Consider the following 20,775-nt stretch of genomic DNA (forward strand, 5'->3'; position numbering starts at 1 on the left):
TGTAAATCTTTGACATTGATTGTGATGAAACTGACTGTTTCATCAAATTCTAACACATTAATCCTTTTCAAAAAGTGCCATGAGTCCTTACATAGTAAAGGTTCATGTTGCACAAAGTCCTTCAATCTGATGTCCAAGAATTTGGCTATAGGGTGGGTAATGGTGCCCCTTGCATCAACTATGGGCCACATAGGTGGTTGGTCTAAGTCTTTATGTATCTTGGGTAACCCGAAAATGACAGGGATCCTAGGCTGTGCTATACCTAAAATATTAAATTCATCAAGAGAGAGAGACTACCTTCAATGAATAAATCCTGTAAAACACTTCTCACTTTCTTATATGCACCATGTAGTTCATTAAATGAAGATTGCATGTAAGCTTTATCTGCTTGCAAACACCCCATTTTATTGTTGTAGTCCACCATGTTCATCATGACAATCCCACCCTCCTTGTCCGGTTTCATTATCCGGAGGTCCTTATTATCAGACAGTTGTCTTACCTTATTCATTTCATCCTGTTTCAAATTCCATTTTTGCTTTTTTGTCATTTTAACATTTCTCATATCTAATTCACACATTTTTTCAAAAAGCTGTAGTGAGGGATAAATGGAGGGGGGGGGGTTAAAGGTACTGAATAACTTAATGGGATCCATGATTGACATACAATCTTTAAATAAAACATTCAGATTCAATTTTCTAGTATACAACTTCAAATCCAATAATGCTGTTTCAATATTGGTACTTTTATCAGGAACAAAAGTCAATCCTCTAGTAAAAATATCACAGTCTGTAGTGTCAGTAGTTACACTAGAATAATTGAAAACTTTAAAGTCACCATCATGATTTAAGGAAATGGAAAAACCAGGGGGAGCTGTATCAACTTCAGCAGACACAGCTAGTACCTCATATAGGCACTCCTCCTGTTGCCCCTCTGGTTGAATGCATACCCCCCGGCCCCTGTTGGCATAATGGGAGGGGGGGCTGTGGGCTGTACTCTCTGTAATTCTGCTCCTTTAGTCATTCCGACCGTTTCAGTGGCAGAAATTCTTCTTCCCCTAAAAAAGTCTCAGTGAGGACCATATCCTGTCTAGGTTGTGCATGGTCACCCCAACTTTGGGGGTTCAGGGTATGCAACATTTCTTTCATATTCAGATTTGTCACACTCGGTTTTATTTAGTTTCCTGTTTTTAATGGTGTTTACCTGTTGTTCAATGCTTTAAAAATACGCACATATTCAAAGTTATTAGCAGAGTGTGCAGTATTAGAAGTCAGTAGTACATCAAGTTCTGTAGCTTCCTGTGTTAAGCTTTGTATATTTTTGTCATTATGCCTTACAACCAGTTCCATGCATTCAAACCCGTGCTGGTCAAATAAATGCAACAATTCTTTATGGAATGCAGAGTTACTAATCAAGCCTGTAGGAAACCGCCACAGGTGGAGGCCCTTAGGAACAATCTTTAGTTTAAGGCATTCTTTAAAGTATAAGTTATCAAGTTGCAATTTCTTTATTTTTAAAAGCAACTTATCAAACTTCTCCAGATTGTCATTATAAGAAATAGCACTTACATTTCTTTGGGAAAACAGGCTTGTAGTAGCAAAAAGCCAGGTGTTGAAATGTGGACCTTCAGAATGCATGTCAGATCCTTTGTTTGTGGTCATCTGCCTTCAATTCCATGTTCATTTAAATCAGAATTAGTGTTAAAAGCAATTCTGGTCCTATTTTTGCTTCCCCTGAGTGAAAAAGGTTCCGAATTGGTCCTCCTCTTGTCCGTGTCGTTGGAATTGGTCTGCTCATTGAACTAAAGTAAACGGTTACCTTCCCCCTGTGAGCCAAGCACTTCCTGGTTGTTCGGGGGGGAGGGGTTTAATCTCTCTCTCTGTATGTGTATTGGTAATGTTTTCTGACCATTATTTGGAACCATTGTGCAAATCCTATACTAAAACACTGTTAAGATCTAATTTAAAATCACAACAGAGAACAAAACTGAAGCTATGAATGGTAAAACAAATTCACAAAAAAAAAAAAAACAAAAAAAACAGTGCTTTCGTACAGCTACAGAAACAAAGAACATTTCCAGTATTGCAGTGCACCATGGGAATGATAGCTTGAATGCAAGACAGTGCTGAGTTATCTACAGGCTTAAGAACTTTGACAGGAGTATAACATATTGAAAATGCTGATGTCACACGAGTGATGCATGCTACCAGGAAAGCGCCAGACATTCTTTGGAAACAGAAAAGTGTAAAATTTATTAAGAACTAATTACAGTCAACATAATGGGTGAATAATAATTAAAATTGTTGGGAAGCAACACAAAATTTGTATTTGTTTTGATAAACAGTATCTGAGCAAATGATTAAAAGAGAACATTACTCATTTCAAGTAAAACAGTTGTCTCAATAATCCTTCCACCCATTCACATCCCTTTTGCCCATTGTTCACATGGGCTCAGGGTGACACTCCATCAGTGACAATCATCTAGAGCTAAGGTTCACATTGCTGGGTGGCCATCCATACTGTAGCTGTTCTTTCATACCACACATTCATCTCAATAATGTTAAATGCTAAATCATACTTAGTACAGCAGGCAAACTAGGTAGGCAAGGCTAGATTAACAAAAAAAAAAAAAAAAAAAAACTCTCTAGAGTGTCAAAATTTGTAATCCAGTTTGCATATAATCAGTATCACAGGTGCTCCAAACAGCTGCTGCAGAATTTTTTGAAGGCCTATAAGGTATTATAAACATAGTGAAGGGGAGACATAAGAAGAGCATAACTGGTGGCAGCTTAAGACAGCATGATTCCTCACTAAACAGAAGCAAATGTAAGATATTTTGTTTTTTACTCTTTTCCTTCAGTTGCTGGCAGTTTTTATTATACATATATGTGTATGTATATATGGATCTACTTAACTTGATCAAAAACGTTCTGGTTGATGTGCAAAATGTTGTAACAGATTGTTTGATATCATGCAGATTGACATGCTACCACGCATGTGCTAAGGATTAATTTTGGCCATGCAAAACTTAAGGGAAAAAAAAGAAAGCATTGTTTTTGTAAGAGGCAAGCCCCCCTTCACCCCTCACACCCCCTGCTGATTATATATTTTAACATCAAGATAGCACAGTCCCTGGGGAAATGGGTATATTTCCATACAGGTGTATTATCCAACTAGAATGCCTGTCGACCATCTGTTTATTTGACCAAGTTGAGTCAGCTAAAAAAGATGTCAACCAAAGAATCTTTTGATAGTTATTCAGACATATATATAACATCATATATATATATATATATATATATATATATATATATATATATATATATATATACACACACACACACACATATATATATAGTATCATAAGGGCAAGAAAAGCAGTACTGTCTAATCAGAATCACAAGCGTGCATTAAATGTAATACCTTCACTTCAACAAATTGCATTGAACACCACATCTTGTCTATTTACATTATATCAAAGAAGTCCATGAATAAAAATACAATTAATCTCAGAATTTACATAAGGAAGTGACTATTTGTTTTTAAATTATAAAAGACTGAATCAGATGTGACAGTAATGACAGTGAAATTCTACAGATAAAAAAACATATTTATTTTAAAATATGATACTTTATTCTTTACTGACACTACAAAGTTATATTTATATTTATGGTGATCATTTTATTTTTTAAATAGCAAATAGTCTAAATTTTGGAGTCATTGCTTATGCCATAATCCTTCACCAAACCAATATAAGTATTTCTTTTGTGTTGGTTTGTGTACAAGCACATATATAACATATTGCTATCCATGGAGTTTTGCTCTTGTCAATATGTAAGTAAACAAGGCTTCTGATAGATCAAGTTTTACTAGCATCTCCCAGTTACATACATTATTTTGTGACACTGCTCATCCCCCCACCTCTGTCGTTCTAATGTAAACCTTATGAAAGCTGCATATATAATTTTGGTTTAAGGTTTGTGAAGTTGGGTTTGTGATTAGGGTTGGAGTAACTAGGAGGTTTAAGGTTAGGATTAGAGTACACAATTTGCGATAAAAGTTATGAAGTGACTGGGATGTTTAGATTTAAGGATTAACTGTGGTGGTTAGGTTTTTGGAGAACATGGGGGATTTAGGTTTAGGAAGTAGATTTGTGATTAGGGTAATGGAGCACCTGAGAGTTTTAGGCTTGTTTTAAGGAATTAGGTTTGGAATTAGTGTAAGGCATAGCTGGGTCTTTTAGACTTAAGAGTTTTGGTTCTGGGTGAGTGTATGTTTGTGTCTTGTAGGAACAAGCTACTGAAAGGTTGGGACTTGCTGGTTTAAGCAAATGGAAATGACCAGGTTAACCAAAAGCTAATGGTGTGTGTACACTTGAAGCAGTTGCTGTCATAATGTCCACTTGATTTTTCTTACTACTTGTACTACACTTGACCTACTCCCACTCTCATCTGCTGTCACTTACAAGCAAACACATAAGCCAGTGGCTGTTTTTGCAAGATAACCTCTCTGTCATCTTTGCCATTTCTAAGTATACCGATGGCCACATGTCCAGTTTTATATAAGTGTAACATTTACTCTTTGCCTTTGTAATGACCAGTCCTCTTTACATGGCTAGTAAATGATTAAATTAACTGGTGCTGTCTAAATTCTGTAGCCTGCATCATCGCTTTTAGTACCACATCCCAGTGACTACAGTAATTGTTATTGAAGTATCCCATGAAGTAGTCACTTATATACCTTCTTACTCAGTGGTGTGTATTGACCTCTTTTATTCAACAGGTGTGCACTGTATAATCTGGAAGGTTTACAAACTATTCTGTTAAAAATAAGTACAAATAAAACAACAAACAGTTATACCTGCTGGTTATTTTTACTGTAATACTAATTCATTGAAGTGCTCTGGTGAAACAAGTGAGCAATAATGTTCAACAGAATGTGTGCTACTGTATAAATAATGCACGTCCATGGATGTTCATAGGCCCAACTCTGCAGGTAGAGAGCATCTACACCCCTGGAAGGGCATTATTTATACAGTTACACACACCCTGAAGGGCACTGTTGTGCTTAGAAAATGAGTTGTCTGTGATATTGTTGTGTTTTACTTATTTGTTTATTTTATTACTATATTATTACTATTTTATTAACTTCTTTAATTTAAAATAGTTCCTCTTCCTAAGGTTTCAAACTTGCTGTAATATATGTAAATGGTGTTGGAGGAAGTATTTTACAATCAAAATACAAGATTTTCAAAAAATGTCTTGATTTTTACCTCATTTTTTTGATCCCTTCCTCATAAAATTTGTGGTTTGTTGGCATTCACTGGAGATTGAAGTCACAAAATAATGACATATATTTGAGATTCAGACTTTATTTCCTTCAGAAAGTACATGCAAAAACATTTTTTTTTATCCTAGCAACATTTTAATTTTATAACAGCAATGTTTAAGATCTTTTCCTATTTTTGAGCCCTTGACCCCCCCCCCTTTTATTTTAAGCTTTATCCAGATTGCTTTTGCACTAAGAGGTTGAGAGGTATGCAGACCTCTTAACTGTTAAAACCACTGATCCGTCTCACTCACTGTCTCTCTGTCTCTGTGTTTGCCTGACAATAATACACTTCTGCTTTCATGCACACAAGCACACATACTCACATGCTCAGGCAGAAGCATAAACACGCATACAAATACATTCTTTCTTTCTTTTCTTTTTTTTAATGTTTCTTTTAATTTTATACTCACTAAGGAACAAGCTCACGTCTTAGCTAGTGTAAAATAAGGGCTTGATTGATCTCACTCTTACTGTCATACACGCATAAACTCACACGGGTCTACTTCTAAAGCCCATATTCCCAGAAGACCGAATGACACATGACCTAGACCACAAAGCCAAAAATTCAAATTCCTGAAACTTTAGAAGATCGTGTTCAAGAATACCTAAATGTAATTAAAAAGTTAAGCAGCAAGTTTTTTCCTTTCAGGTTTTGCTGACGTTGACGTTCCTTGGTTTTCTTGTCATTGGAGAAGTTTATGGAAGTTTTAAATGTTAAAAGAAAAAGAAGTTGTAATAATTGAACGGTATGTGTTGATTTAGAACAGAGCTTTAAAGTTAAAGAATGCTGGTTTTATAAGTAGAAATGAACTGGTAAATGTAGAGGTATAGGTGGTATTGTTTATTTAAGTAGTGGTTACTAGTTAAAACAATGCATTGGTCATAATAATAATAATACAGGAGATATTGTTGAAGTGGAAAGGTATACTCTGTACTGTGCTGTGTAACATAGTGCTGAAATGTTGAGACAGTTCTTTAGCAGTCACTAGACTGTTCTCTTTTCCTCAAAGTAGTGCGATCTCGGAGTTGGTATATTTAATTTGCAGGTGGTGTGGGGGTGCAGAGGTCAAGGAATAAAAAAATAGTACATTACGGTTTTGGTTTCCAGTATTTTGGGACTTGGTATTTTAAACTTTCAGGAATTTGAATTGTTGGCTTTATGGTCTCGGCCATGTGTCATTTGGTCTTCTGGTAATATGGGATTTAGAAGTAGACCCACTCACATATATAGACATAAACACACACACTTTGCTATATTTCCTTTTAATTTTATACTCACTAAACAGCAAAAGCACTGCTTAGTGACTGCAGAATAATGGTGACCATTAACTTTGTTGCAGTCTGAACTTCACAGTAGCTTGATATGCTGCTGTAAAACATCGGACTCATATTCCAGGGGGCATTACCTGTACATGAGCACCCTGCTGGAGAATGTCCGTTTCCTGAACAGAGTGACAATGTGCAGGTCATCCATTCTCTAAGAAAGTGTTAATATCCAGATAATGGCAACAATATACCACACACCTTGGAGGACATTATTGTGCTTAGAGAATGGACTGTCTGTAAAATTGTTGGGTTTTACTTATTTATTTTTATCACTATATTACTATTGTTTAATATTTTTGATGTAAACTAGTTCCTCCACCTAACGTTTCAAATTTGCTGTTGTATATGTAGATGGTGTTTGAAGAAGTATTATACATCCAGAATATAAGAATTTAAAAAAATGTCCTGATTTTTACCTCATTTGTGATCCCTCACTCATAATATTTGTGGTTTGGTGGTAATCATTGGAGACTGAGGTTACTAAATAATGATATACATTTCAGTTTCAGACTTCATTTCCTTCAGTAAGGGCAACCTAAAAATCCTTTTATTCTAGCAGTTTTTTATTTTATAATAGCAGTGTTTTTAAGATCTATTCCTATTTTTGAGCCTTGCCTACCCCCCTTAGTTTAGGCTTTACCTAGATTTCTTGAAGTAAGAGGTTGGTATGCAGACCTCTTAACTGTTGCTACCTCTGCTTGATCTCACCCACTCACTGTCTGTCTGTCTCACACATGCACAAACATACTTCCGCTTTCATGCATACACTCAGACATTGAGACAGAATCATAAATGCCCACAAACACACACATGCTTTCTTTCTTTTCTTTTTTAATGCTACTTTTTATTTTACACTTAAAACACAAAAAATCTAGCAAAGCTAGAATTTCCACTGTGTGATACCTTAAACCTCTTGAATCGGAGGCAACATGGGATACATGTAAATTACCCTTTAAGGATATCAGGTATTTCAGCTAATTGGCAATTCTGAATGTCCATGACTTTTTTATTTTACGTCTTTTTATGGACAGTTTCAGACCAATAAAGTCAAATCCTTCTAGCTGTGAACATGCATGTTTCTACCTTCTTATGACATCATCAGTACAGCATAAAAGCGATGTTTGACTTTTGGAAACACAGGGTAGTCATACCCAACTGATATCCATAAACCTAAGGGTGTCTACAAAATATCCCAACTGACAAACTAAAACAATATTTAAAAAGGTCACACAGGAAAACCATTTGGTTAAAAGGTTAGAGTTTATATTTAAATAGATTATTGTTTTAATTTATTTTATCTTGTATACACTTTTACCTGAGAATGTTTTTACTTCTACTCTACCGTAAGATAAATAAAGATTGTCGCATGTCTGTTGTATTCAAATGAGACACTGAGGCACTGTGATGGGTTCAAGTTGTTTACTGTACATAAACACATCAGGAGCTGTAACTGGAACATATATTTAAGCTAACTGACTGATTCATTACTTTAAACACACTTGCATGTGCATCTCCATTTATGCCTGCATTCACTCTGACTGACTATACAAAATGTCTCTGATCTTGCACATGCTCAGTAACTTATATGCATGTGCTATCTGGCTGCAGTGGCTGACTAGGTACAATTCACACAATGGTCTACATCCTCTGTCTTTAATTTGTTTGATATGCAATAGGAGAACAAATTATTTTACAAGCTAGATATCACATCAACATTTAACTCATTACATTCGAGTGATGCTTCCAGGTGCATCTGCAGTTAACTCCTACTGATGCCTCTAGGCATCAAATGTAGCTTGTTCATATAGCATGGTTTTGGAATTATTGATGCAAATGTAGAAGGTTTTAAATGATTTCATCTTAAAGCTTACACAATGGCAAACTAAACTGCATTAATATTTGACCTCTGTCTAGTGCAGGTAAAGAGATATTAGCTGTTGTTTTTATGATATTAATTTCTATGGATATAATTTTCACATTTCTCTAAATATTTCAACAACCATGTAACACAAATAGAACTCCTTAGCCTCATATGAAGGCTCTCAGTGAGATAAATAAAATGCTGCTGATAGCATGTGTGTAACTTGAGTGGTTGCTGAGATATTGTAAGTTGTTTACAAAATATTACAAATGTAATAGTTACTGTGTTTATTGCGACTTAAAAAAATTCAGTTTAAGACCTAGAACCTACAGAATACTACCACTATAAAACTAGTGCTGACGGATTTGCCATGTATATGTCTTTCATAACCCCTATGGTTCCAGAGATATGAACATTTGTTTGAAATGTGCGGCCATAATTTGATTCTGTCAAAAGATCCGCCCATTGGAAGTTACAGTGCTAACTTCCTGAGTTCCTTTGGATTGAATGACTTAACAACAAATGAATTCTAGTCCAAGTCGCTGTGTATCTGGGAATGGGCGTGGAAATTCTACTCGATCTGGTTACATAAAAACTTTGATTGAGTTTAGGAACAGGGACAGTCTCTGGGGATTCTTTTACAACTGGAACTTCAGGGATTACATCAGGATTACTTGATAAAGATACACTGTCCTCTGGAATTTGAACAAGTATAGTCACTCTGAGAAATAGCGTCTCTGGCACAAGCAACCTGCTGCGTCACTGGTTCAAAGACTGGTAGTATGTGTCTTTGATTCCATCTGAAATCCATTCCATCAGATTGTACGATGTAAGATCTCGGTTCTTCACAACTATTTTTGGCAATTCCCAATCTGTCTTATCCTTTAGATGTTTGCATTTTCACAATATCATCTTGTCTTAATGGTCTGAGGGGTTTGCCAGATTTATCATAGTACAACTTTTGTGACTGGTATTTTTTAAAGTTGAGTCTTGACCATTCTGTTGTTCTTTGCATTTGGAATCAACAATTGTTTACTGATCAGAAGAATTGCTCTAGTCTGTATAGACATCAACCTTTGAGCAGGTGAACCAAGCAAATTATCTTGTGGAATGTTTCTGAGATTAAGTAGATTAGGAAAACATTGGTACCATCTCTCTTGGATTTCTCCAACAAGTACTTTGAACTGCATGGTCAGCTAATCCATTTGGATGCGTATACTCAGGACTACTAGTAAAATGGACAAAATTGCAAATCAGCAAATTTGTTCAACTGCTGACTTGTAAACTGTGTACCACTGTCAGATACAACTTTGTGCAGACTACCATGAACAGAAAAATGTCTCTTCAGTTTCGTAATGAGAGTGCTGGACGTTAAGTTAGGCAGAAGGTCAATTTCAAACCAATATAAATAAGAGTCTATTAGAACTAAGTAATTTTAAGCATTCCATGTGAAAATTTCAGTAGCAACTGTTGACCATGGTAGTTCACGAATCTGGTTTATCTGAAGTGGTTCTTTTTGTTGGTGCAATTTAGTACTCTTGCAAATGGAACATGCTAGAGTTTTCTTCTCTATATCTTTTGATATAGAAGGCCAAAGTACTATGCCTCTTGCCCCTTATTTTGGTTGCATCAGTACTCAGGCTCAGGTGAGCACAGTGCAGAAGTTTGAACATTTCTGTTGTAATGCTGTAGGAATTACCACTTTAGGATCTTTCATGATGGTTCCATCTTTCATCATGAGGTAATTTCTGTAGGGAAAATACTTCTGTATGTCAAGTGGTAAACTAGTTGTCACGCTAGCCATTCTTGACTGATAAAAGCTTTCAACTTCTGGAGAACTGGGTCTGAAGCTGTATGATATCTAATTTCATCAAGACGTGATGAGGAAAATTTTCTGACTTCCATGACTTCAATGGCTGCTTTCACATTATCATGCTGTTCTATAGTTTCTCTTAATACTCTTGACAAATCATCAGCAAGGTATAGAAATTTGCCTTTTATGTAGTCAATATTGAAATTGTACTTTTGCAATTTTAACATCGTGCATTGTACATGTGCTGGGGCCGTATGTATTGGCTTTTTCAGAATTGTTACTAGAGGTTGGTGATCAGTCTCTATTTGAATAGGTTTGCCATAAATATAATCATGGAACTTCGAACATGAGAACACTACTGCCAAAAGCTCTTTTTCAATTTGTGCATACTACATTTCAGTTTTGGTTAAAGTTCTGGATGCATAGTCTACTGGTATGGGTTCTTGAGGACATGCTGCACAAAGACCGTACTTTGAAGCATCACACAAAAGAATTCCCAGTTTGTGAACATCATGATATCTCAATGTGGGTGAACTAGCAATTTTCTGTTTCAGAACATCAAATGCTTTTTGGTGGTGTTACAACCAGGACCAGTTTACATTTTTGTGTGTCAACTCACTTAATTGTGCAGAAAGCTCACTCAGGTTTGGGATGAACTTTCCTAAAGAGTTGACCATACCAAGAAAACTGTAAAGATGTGACATTTTCTGGAACTGGCATCTCAAGAATTGCTCCTGGTTGTAAGCCAGAAATGATAAACAAATGACCCACATAAGTAAATTCTTTCAGTTTGAATTCATGTTTCTGAGAATTCAGTTTAAGATTGACTTCACGAGCATGGTGTAGAACATTCTTAAGGTTTCTATTGCCCATTGTCCCTCACAGTAATGTCATCTACTATAATAGCACGTGGATAACCTGAATACATTTGTTACATCTCACATTGAAATACTTCATTGACAGAATTTATCCCATATGGCATTCTCAAGAATTTGTATATACCAAATTGTGTACTGAAAATGGTTAACAATGAAGATTTGAGATCCAGCGAAATATTCCAAAAATGTTTTTTTGTGCAACTAAGACAGAAAGAACAGTGGCATTTGGCATGAGAGCAGCAACTGCTTCAACTGTACACATTGGATGATGAGGTCACTTAAGTGCTTTGTTCAAATCTCTTGGATCAATACATATTTTAGTGTCATCTGAGCTTTTCTTATGAGCTACTACCATGGAGGATACCCATTCAGTTGGTTCTTCTACTGGTCAAATTACTCCTAAATGCATCATTTTGTCTAGCTCTGCTTTTAGTTTGCCCTGCATTGCTACTGGAACTTTCCTTGCTGGTCTGACAACTGGGCTTACTTCATGGTTTAACTTCTTGACGTATGTGACTGAAAGTTTGCCATGCACGTCTGTGAAAGTATCAGTATATTCACTTAAAGTATTCTATGTAAAACTATAGATGTTATGTTGTCCCATCTCACATCCATTCATTGCTGTTTGGGTTCAGAACCGAGAATCAGTTCCAACTCAGCCTTATACAAAAGCTCGAGAGCTTCCACCAGCATGTGGCTATACCCTATCCCACGATCCTCAAACAAGATTACCCAAATCTCATTTGCCACTAAACAAGATCAGGTGCTTCCATGCAGGCTCTAGGCTAAGTGGAAACATTTCTGTTTTTTCTCAAGTGATTTCATAAAAATGTTATGATATTGTAGCTTTTTCTAACTTTAAAGTAGTGTGGTAGTATATTGAGAGTATCCATTGTTGTTTTGTGCTGTTTTCTTGTTGGCCGTCGTCTACTGCTAGGCCTGTCTGTTTTTTCTCCCTGTCGCGGCCCCAAACTCAATTAATTACAGAGTTTCTGGTCATTGTTACTACTATTAGTATTATTTCCTTTCTCATTGGGTAGTCCATTTGAGTTAGAGGGCTCCCTTCGGCCGATTTGAGTTAGAGGGCTCCCTTTGGCCGATTTGAGTTAGAGGGCTTTCCCTTCCTTTCCTTCCCTTTCCTATGTAGGAGTTAGTCATTTTTAGTTAGAAACTTCTCCTCCTGCTATTGTACTGAACAATTAGAGTTTTTTGGCTAGTGTGTGTGTGTGTGTGTGTGTGTGTGTGTGTGTGTGTGTGTGTGTGTGTGTGTGTGTGTGTGTGTTGACTTTCTATAGTTATTAAAACAAAAACAAGTTTTTTTTCTTGTTTGCTCCTAGTTAGCGTTCTGGCTTGTTTTTTTTTTGTTGACTGCTGTCTAAAATGTCTAAGGATACCAGAGAAGATAAACCTTCAGGTTTCAAGAAATGTGACAAGTGCAACCAGAAAATGTCCCTTACAGATGGATACACCCGCTGTGTGCATGGTTTAGGTGCTGTCCACCTTCAAGAGTCATGTTCCTTCTGCCATGTGTTTAGTTCAAGAGTCTTAATGGAAAGAAGGTACAAATTGATAGTTAGGGACTTGTTGATGACACCTTTTGCTGAGGCTCTAGAAGGGAATCAGAGTTGCTCAAAAACCACTCAATAAGTCCCCATCTTCCAGATCTGAGAAATCCATGAATAGGTCATCCTCTACTGCTCCATTATCGGAGCCAACAGAAAAGTAACCAAAGGTGTCATCTGCAGACCTGAAGGTTTTTGGGCCTGAAACCGGCTCCTATTGTAATCTCAGAGCCTACAGAGTTCCAATTTTGGAGAGAGTCCCCAGTTCTGGAACTGGTCTCCACAGTGCTGCGTTCTCCTTAGCTGCAATCAGTGAGGTCCCTGACTCTGTCTTCTTGATCCTCCAGGAGTGTTTCGGATGATGACATGGAGTGGGTGGTCAAGAGGCTGTTACAGGTGCCGGTGCTGGCCAAGATTCTGTTGACCCCAACCCAGAAGGATTAAGAGCCAAACAACATCACTTCCCCTTTCATTGATTCCTCATCTGACCCATTCTGTGGCTTCAGAGCTGGAGTGCTTGGATCCAGGTGTAGCGCAACTGTCAGTACCAAGACCTGCACCAGGATCGTTGGGCCTGGCCACCGCTCAGACCTCCTTGGCTCCATCAGGAGTCGAGGAATCTAGGAGCTGACGCTCTCCCATTGGGTCCAGGGAGGAGAGTCAGGCTGGACAGTTGTCCGACTTAGGTCTACCTCTCGGGGCTTTGACTCAGGTGAGCTCCATGCCTACATCATCCTTAGAGCACATTGACTAGTTTTTCGATTCCAGGAACCTCCTCAGAGTAGGGTCAAGGGGCTTTTGAGGTGATGAGAAGAGTGCTGTCACCTCAGATTCCTCTGCTGTCAGGTCCAAGTACTCTTCCCCCCAAACGCCAGTGTCTGCCTTGGTACCATCGCTCCCTTCCAGGAGTGGAGACCAGATGCCCCAGGATGCTCCATTGGGTGAAACGGTCTCTTCCGAAATCTTGCCAGAGTGCCCCTCTGAGGAGTTCCCATGGAAAAGGTTGTGTAAGAGGAAGCATCTAGACTCCCTGGAGGAGTCTATCACTTCCGACACAGATCTCGATGATTCGGATGGGTCCCCACAGTCACCCTCTGAGGATGTCTACTTTGCAGACATCCTAGAAATCCTTAAGCAGAGAGGTGGCTGGAAGCCCATCAACCCTTCTGAGGATGAGTCTGTGTATCTGGAGGCATTCAGGTCTCACCCTTCCATCTCTTGGATGTCTCCACCTTTCGAGTAACTCAGGAATGTAGTCAGTTGGAAGACGTGGGGCTCTCCAGGCTCAGTAGACCCTATTCCCAGGAGGCCAAATAAGTTCATCACCACTCCTGCAGATAAGGAATTTCTCAGTAAAGGTGTTCTGGTAGATGCTATGTTGGTGGCGACAGCCGCCAAGAAGGAATTGCCGGAGACATCTTCATCTGTCCATCCACCAAATAAAGAGTTTTGAATGATGGACAGTTATGGAAAGCGTATGTTTTCTTCAGCGTCCTTTGCCCATCAGTCGCTGAACTACCTGACCCATTTCACTAGACTTCAAAGAGATCTCCTAAAGGAGCTAGGAGATACCCTCCAAATTTCTTTAGCTGCGGGGGTTTTGGACAAGGTCTCCTCCCAGCTCGCCACCCTAAACTCTGTGGTTAACTTCTCCATGTGACTTATTTCCTATGTGGCCAAAGGAGCGAGTAGGGCAGTGGGTACAGGAATTTCTTTTAGGAGACATTCATGGATGCACTTATGCAATTTCGCAGAACCCTTCAAGTCTTCCTTTACTAACATCCCTTTTGATGGCCAGTCTTTGTTCAGGCCAAAAGTTAAAGAGACCTTAACCAGGTACAAACAGGAGGGAAAGAAGGGGAGATAAATGTGGTTTTATATGTCCCAAAGAGCTTTCTCAGATGCATGTGGTGATTCTTCCCCAGGGCTGAGGGGGAAGTAACAATGGAAGACACCAACCACACAGCAGAAGGGGTCTGCAGAATCAGGGTGAAAGGGATTCTTTCCTTGGTAAGTCTTTTCAGCCCTCCTGAGAGGAGGCCCATCTGTCCATCTGTGGAGGCAGTCGGGGGTCACTTGTCATTGTACCCAAATCCCTAGGTAGAAATAACAAAAGACAAATGGATAGAAATGATCATATCCAGAGGCTATTACATACCCTTTTCCTCTCCCCCATTAGAAAAAAAAAATGAGTTCTAGATGTACTACCCAGTCAAAGGGAACACACAGGTTTAGAGGCACAAAAGTTGCTGGAAAAAAGAGTCATCCAAAATGTTACCACAGACCAAATTGTATCCTGAACTTACTCAAGACAGGGGACTGAAGGCCCATTCTAGATCTCAGCAGACTAAACAAGTATGTCAAAAAGTCAATGTTCCAAATGGTAACACTGCAGTCGATACTTCCCTTTCTGGGGAAAGATTATTGGATGTGCTCTATAGATCTCTAGGATGCATACCACCGCATAAAGATGAACAAGCAATCCAGGGGAAATGTACGCTTTCAGCTGGGAGCCAATCACTAGCAGTTTAGAGCTCTGCCCTTTGGTCTCACTACAGCCCCCAGAGTGTTCACCAAATGCATGGCAGTATTTATGGCTCACTTGTGGCATCCTGGTGTCTTGGTATTTCTCTACTTAGACAATTGGCTCCTAACTGCCACCACCAAGCATCTACTAACAAGAGAGAGGGACTCTGCCATTCATGTTTGCCCTCAGCTAGGCATCACAATAAACTTCAGAAAATTTGCCTTGTTGCCATCACGGCATATCATATTTATAGAGGCAGACTTAGACACAAGACACATGTTGGCCAAACTTCCCGCCGAGAGGATTCAAACCTTACATCGTCTAATCAAGAACATCTTATCCAAGAAGAAAGTACAGGCGAAAATTGTTTTGAAAGTTCTGGGTAGCATGGTGGCAGCAATAACTTTGGTACCTTTAGCTCATCTCCACATGAGGATTCTTCAATGGTTACTATTCTCCCAGTGGTCCATGCAGGAATTACCCATCTCTCACAAGGTGATCATAACAGAGTCTTGCAAGAATGATCTGCGCTGGTGTCTTCTTTCCACTCAAATGACCTTAGGCTGACCATTCATTTTTCCACAACCACTAGCCACAGTGACCACAGACGCTTCCCAAATAGGGTAGGGGGGCATTATCTGGGGAAGACTGTTCAAGGTGTTTGGCAGGATCACAAGAACCACTTGCATATCAATGTCCTAGAGATGACAGTGGTGCTTTTGACATTGAAGCATTCCAGGACTCCCTTCGACTAGGAACTATTGCAATTCAGGCAGACAGCATTTCAGTAGTGTGGTACATAAACAAGAAGGAACCAAATCCTACTTCCTATGTTGAGAGGCCCAGAGAGTATGGCAATGGGCAGTCTCTTCCCAACATTTTCTGACTGCAATGCACATCCCAGAGAAGTCCAGCGTGATAGCGGACAAACTCAGCAAAGCCATTCTGATGCCTGACGAGTGGTCCCTAAAACCGGAAGTTGTGGAAGAGATTTTTCACATGTGGGGCCAGCCTTGCTTTGATCTCTTTGCCACATCCATGAATACAAAATGCGGCAGCTACTTTGCTCTGATCCCCTCCCATCTGGGGAGTCACCAAGGGATGCACTTGTATATGATTGTCCCTCAGGTCTCCTCTACTCCTTTCCCCCTTTCCCCTTAATTCCAAAAGTCTTGCAGAAAGTCAGCACGTTGATAAGCAGAGTAATACTCATTGCACCATACTGACCTCATCAGATTTGGTTCCCCTTTCTATGGCCCCATCTCCAGGAGGAGCCGTGGATTCTGGGCCCAGTTCCAGATCTCCTGACCCTTCCATCATGGTTGCTCCATCCATCAATTCAAACCCTCAAGATTGACAGCTTGGCTGCTGCAGTTCCACAAACAGCCAGGCTTCCTGATATTTCCCCTGCAGTGAAGCATATAATGATGTTATCTCATAAAGCGTCAACCAGAAAATTATATTCTAGCAAATGGAAAAGATTTTCCCTATTGGGCTTGCAACAACCATATCGATCCCTTTACTGCCCCTATCACAGCTGTGTTAAACATTCTGGCTAAGCTTTTTAATGAAGGTGCAGCGGCAGCTACTATTCGAGTTCAATTAGCTGCTATATCAAACTATCAGGGAAATGGGACTAAAAATCATGTCCCATAGACTTTGTAAGGCTTTTTTGAAGGGTGCTTCCTTACTGAGACACCCAGTAAAGGAACCTCCAGCACCATGAGACATAAATTTTGTTCTGTGTTGATTCTTCCTCCCTTTGAACCTACATCAGCTTGTGACATAAAGTTTTAGTTGTGGAAGACAGCCCTATTAGTGGTCATTACTTCTGCTAGATGAGTGCCTAAACTTCAAGCATTGTCAATACATCCCCCTTACATTAATTTTCACAAAGATAGAGTTTCCGTACAATCCAATCTCTCATTCCTACCAAAAGTGTATTCAGAAGCTAATTTAAATCAATCCATTAACTTACCCGTCTTTTTCCCAGACTATGGTAACAAGGCAGAGTAAAAATTACACCAGTTAAATGTACATAGACAGCTACGTTTCTACCTGCATAGAAGAAAAGATTTTAGAAAATTGGACTAGTTATTTGCATCTTTTTCAGACAAAAAGGAAGAGACTCCAATGTCAAGTCACACTTTCAAAATGGCTTACAGACTGTATAACTTATACATATAGAGCTCAGAAAAGACAACTTTGAGAAAAAGTGAAAGGCCATTCCACAAGGGCTATATTTACCTCATATGCCTTTCAGGCGGGGCTACCTATGGATTCCATTTGTGGAGCAGCAACATGGGTAAAGCCTCATACCTTTGTCACTCATTACAAAGTCAATCTGGCCTCCAGGAACAGGGCCTCTTTTGGGTCTACTGTTCTGAAGAGTTTTCTCCCTTGAGCCACCCAAGAAAGAAGGCGCTAGGGAGGCTGTCCCAACCAGCAATGAATGAAGGTGAGGTAGGACAACATAACATAAAGAAGTTATGTACTCACCATAACGTTTCATGTTTGTTGTCCATCTCGCCTTCATTCTTGCGTCCTACCCACCTTCCCCCACCTTCACTCCTAGAGGACTGAGTGGTTCTTATGAAAATTGGATATTATGTCTCTGAATCTCTTCTTAGTCTCTTTTCTTGGGATATGGTTACATGTTTAGATATAATAACTATGGTATCTGCAAACAAGATCTGGGTAATCTTCCCTATGCATCATGGGATAAGGTATAGCCACGAGCCGGTGGAAGCTCTCAAGCTTTTGTGTAAGGCTGAACCCAATCAGCAATGAATGAAGGCAAGATGGACAACAAATATATAATGTTATGGTGAGTACATAACTTATTTTTGTTGAGACTTATATGACCTCTTTATTAAATGAAATCAGTCCCATTCTCACACTGTCTTTGAAGCCTAACAATGACTGTACATGTCTTTTGACTATGTAAAACATAGCTGTTCACAGTAGAATGGCATTTGAGAACTACAGCGCCATTAGTATGAATCTCTTCACCACCATAACCAACTAGTTTTGAACACTTTGCTGAATCAAGTTTCTCACCAGCTTTTACTTTAGCAAACATTTGTGCTGATATAACATTGCACTTGGATCCAGTGTCTACTTTAAGGTCTACAGGTTTCTCATTAATTCAAACAGTACAAAACATTTCACTCCTTGCTGCCAACTGATAATCTTCTGCATTAACTGTTTTCATCAATCACAGAGACACTATCAACATAGAAAGTTTGCTCACAGATCTCTGATCTACTTGCTTCCTCGGAAACTGTCTTTTAATAAAAGTATGTGCCACCTTATACTTGCAAAGTCTTTTAAGTTTATTCCACTTTTTTACATTTGTGGCACTGCCAACAAAAGCTAAGCACTTTTCTCATTTAGGTTCAAGACTCCATCCACAATTACGAGAACTAACAATGATAGATGTTGTGGTCTCATTCTGTTTATATTTCTGTTTCATCTTAGGTTTATTTGTACATTATCAACATTCACACTGGCAGACATTGCATGAACACTTTTCTCATTTGTAAGCATATTTGCTTGCTTTTCTGTAAGCTCATATATTTGGAAAATCTCAATGGTTTTGCTCAACATTAAATCACTATGTCAAAGCAAAATCTTTCTCACTGCATCATTAATATCAGACAAGCCTGTCTTTTATCAACTCATCTCTCACATCACCAAATCTGCATGTTTTAGTTTTAGTTCTCAAATCAGTAATATATGCTGCTATAGTTTCACCAGGGTTTTCATTCCTTGTATAAAACATATGATTTTCTATTGAAATATTCTTTTGAGGATTACACATTTCAATAAATTTACTTTTTATGTACTCAGGGTCTTCCCACGTTAAAGTCTGTATCACAATATGGCAGTTCTCCCCCTACACTGCCTATATGACAGGTGCATGCACAGATGAATATTCCTTCTCCATGGCTTCCAAGCCAGCTAAATTAAGAAGCATGAATGCCTTTGTATGTGTGTCTTTATCACAAAATGCAGCCTGTATGAAAATATCATATTCTTGCTCAAATACTCGCCAATTCTCAGCAATATTATTATCAAACACCAGTGGTCCAGGTCTATGAAACCTGTCTGCCATAACAACAAAATAATGTTAAATATAAGCATAGACCAGGTACTTACAATTATGTTCAAATGCACAACAATCTTTCTGAAATAGGTTCACTGTAACACTGCAAACACTCCGGACACTTTGGATACTTCAAAAAGTTTCAATTAATGTGAAAAAGTAGTGCATTGCAAAAAATGTAGTTGTTTTAGACTTTTTATACATTTTAACATTTCAAAAATTATTTCAACACTTTTGTATTTATTCTGAATCTTTTATTAGTGTGTCACAATTTCGAACACATTTATCTCTATAATTATTATGAATGTTTTGAATGCTTTGCCACTTATTCAATGACTGAAAAAAACATTTAAAGAACTTTAAGTGCCTCTGAATAACTGATGACCTCTTTGCGAGTTGACTCCAGTATATTCCTCCACTTCTAACCGCATGCCTCATAGTTTGCGAGTTGCTTCAGTTTCGGATCTCTTGTATTCAAGTGAGTCATTGAGGCACTGTGGGTTCAAGTTGTTTTTTGTACATAAATGCATCAAGAGTTGTAACTGGAGCATATATTTAAGCTAATCGACTGACTCATTACTTCAAACACACTCGAATGTGTATCTCCATTCATGCTAGCATTCACTCTGATTGACTATACAAAATGGCATTGATCTTGCACGTGCTCAGTAACATATATAAATGTGCAAGCTAGCTACAGTGGCTGACTAGGTACAATACACACAATGATCTACAAAGAGCACTTCAGTTTTCTATCAAATTATCCAAATAAGTATATGTTATGAAAATAAATGATGCATGATTATTTTCTCAAATAATAAGCGTGTATGAAAAGAAAAAAGAAAAGAAAAATGTAATCATTAGTTTACAGATTTTAATAATTTCTAAAAACGTCATCTGCTCCTTCAGCTATTTAGTAAAAAGTTTAGACTGAATTATATGTCTATGACATGGCTGTTAGTAAAGTCTGTTTCCCACTGTCACTCACGTTATTTGCAACGTATGTGGAAAATAAATCTTTTTTCTCCTTTATGTCATCACACACTTCCCTTCAGACGATCTGTCTTTCGTAATTTGCATATGAAATGTAATCGTTATGTATTTTTTGCATTACTATTTTTTTTTTTTTTTTTTTTTTACAGATGCATATACAAAATCTGAAGTGAGCTATGTTTGGATGAATGGAAAAGAGAGATCTGTTGAGGTTGCTAAAGATGGTTCCCGACTAAATCAATATGATCTTATGGGACATGAAGCTGATACACAACTGATCAAATCAAGTACAGGTAAATACAACACTTTTCTACTTAATTAGTTTGTATAGTCACTTTTCTACTTAATTAGTTTGTATAGTCACTTTTCTACTTAATTA

The 20,775-nt window shown here is 38.3% G+C and overlaps 1 protein-coding gene across 1 annotated transcript in view; it reads left to right on the plus strand.

Moving 5' to 3' along the window:
* Nucleotides 1–20,775, plus strand: part of LOC122790049 (gamma-aminobutyric acid receptor subunit alpha-3-like) — a 1,812,576-nt gene that overhangs the window by 702,552 nt on the left and 1,089,249 nt on the right. The window contains exon 4 of the mRNA XM_044057615.1: nt 20,546–20,717. Within this exon, the coding sequence (XP_043913550.1) occupies nt 20,546–20,717 (172 nt within the window). The remainder of the gene's footprint in view (nt 1–20,545; nt 20,718–20,775) is intronic.

This window comes from Protopterus annectens, chromosome 15.part0, assembly GCF_019279795.1.
Source record: "Protopterus annectens isolate FY-2018-M chromosome 15.part0, PAN1.0, whole genome shotgun sequence".
Classification (NCBI taxonomy): Eukaryota; Metazoa; Chordata; order Ceratodontiformes; family Protopteridae; genus Protopterus; species Protopterus annectens.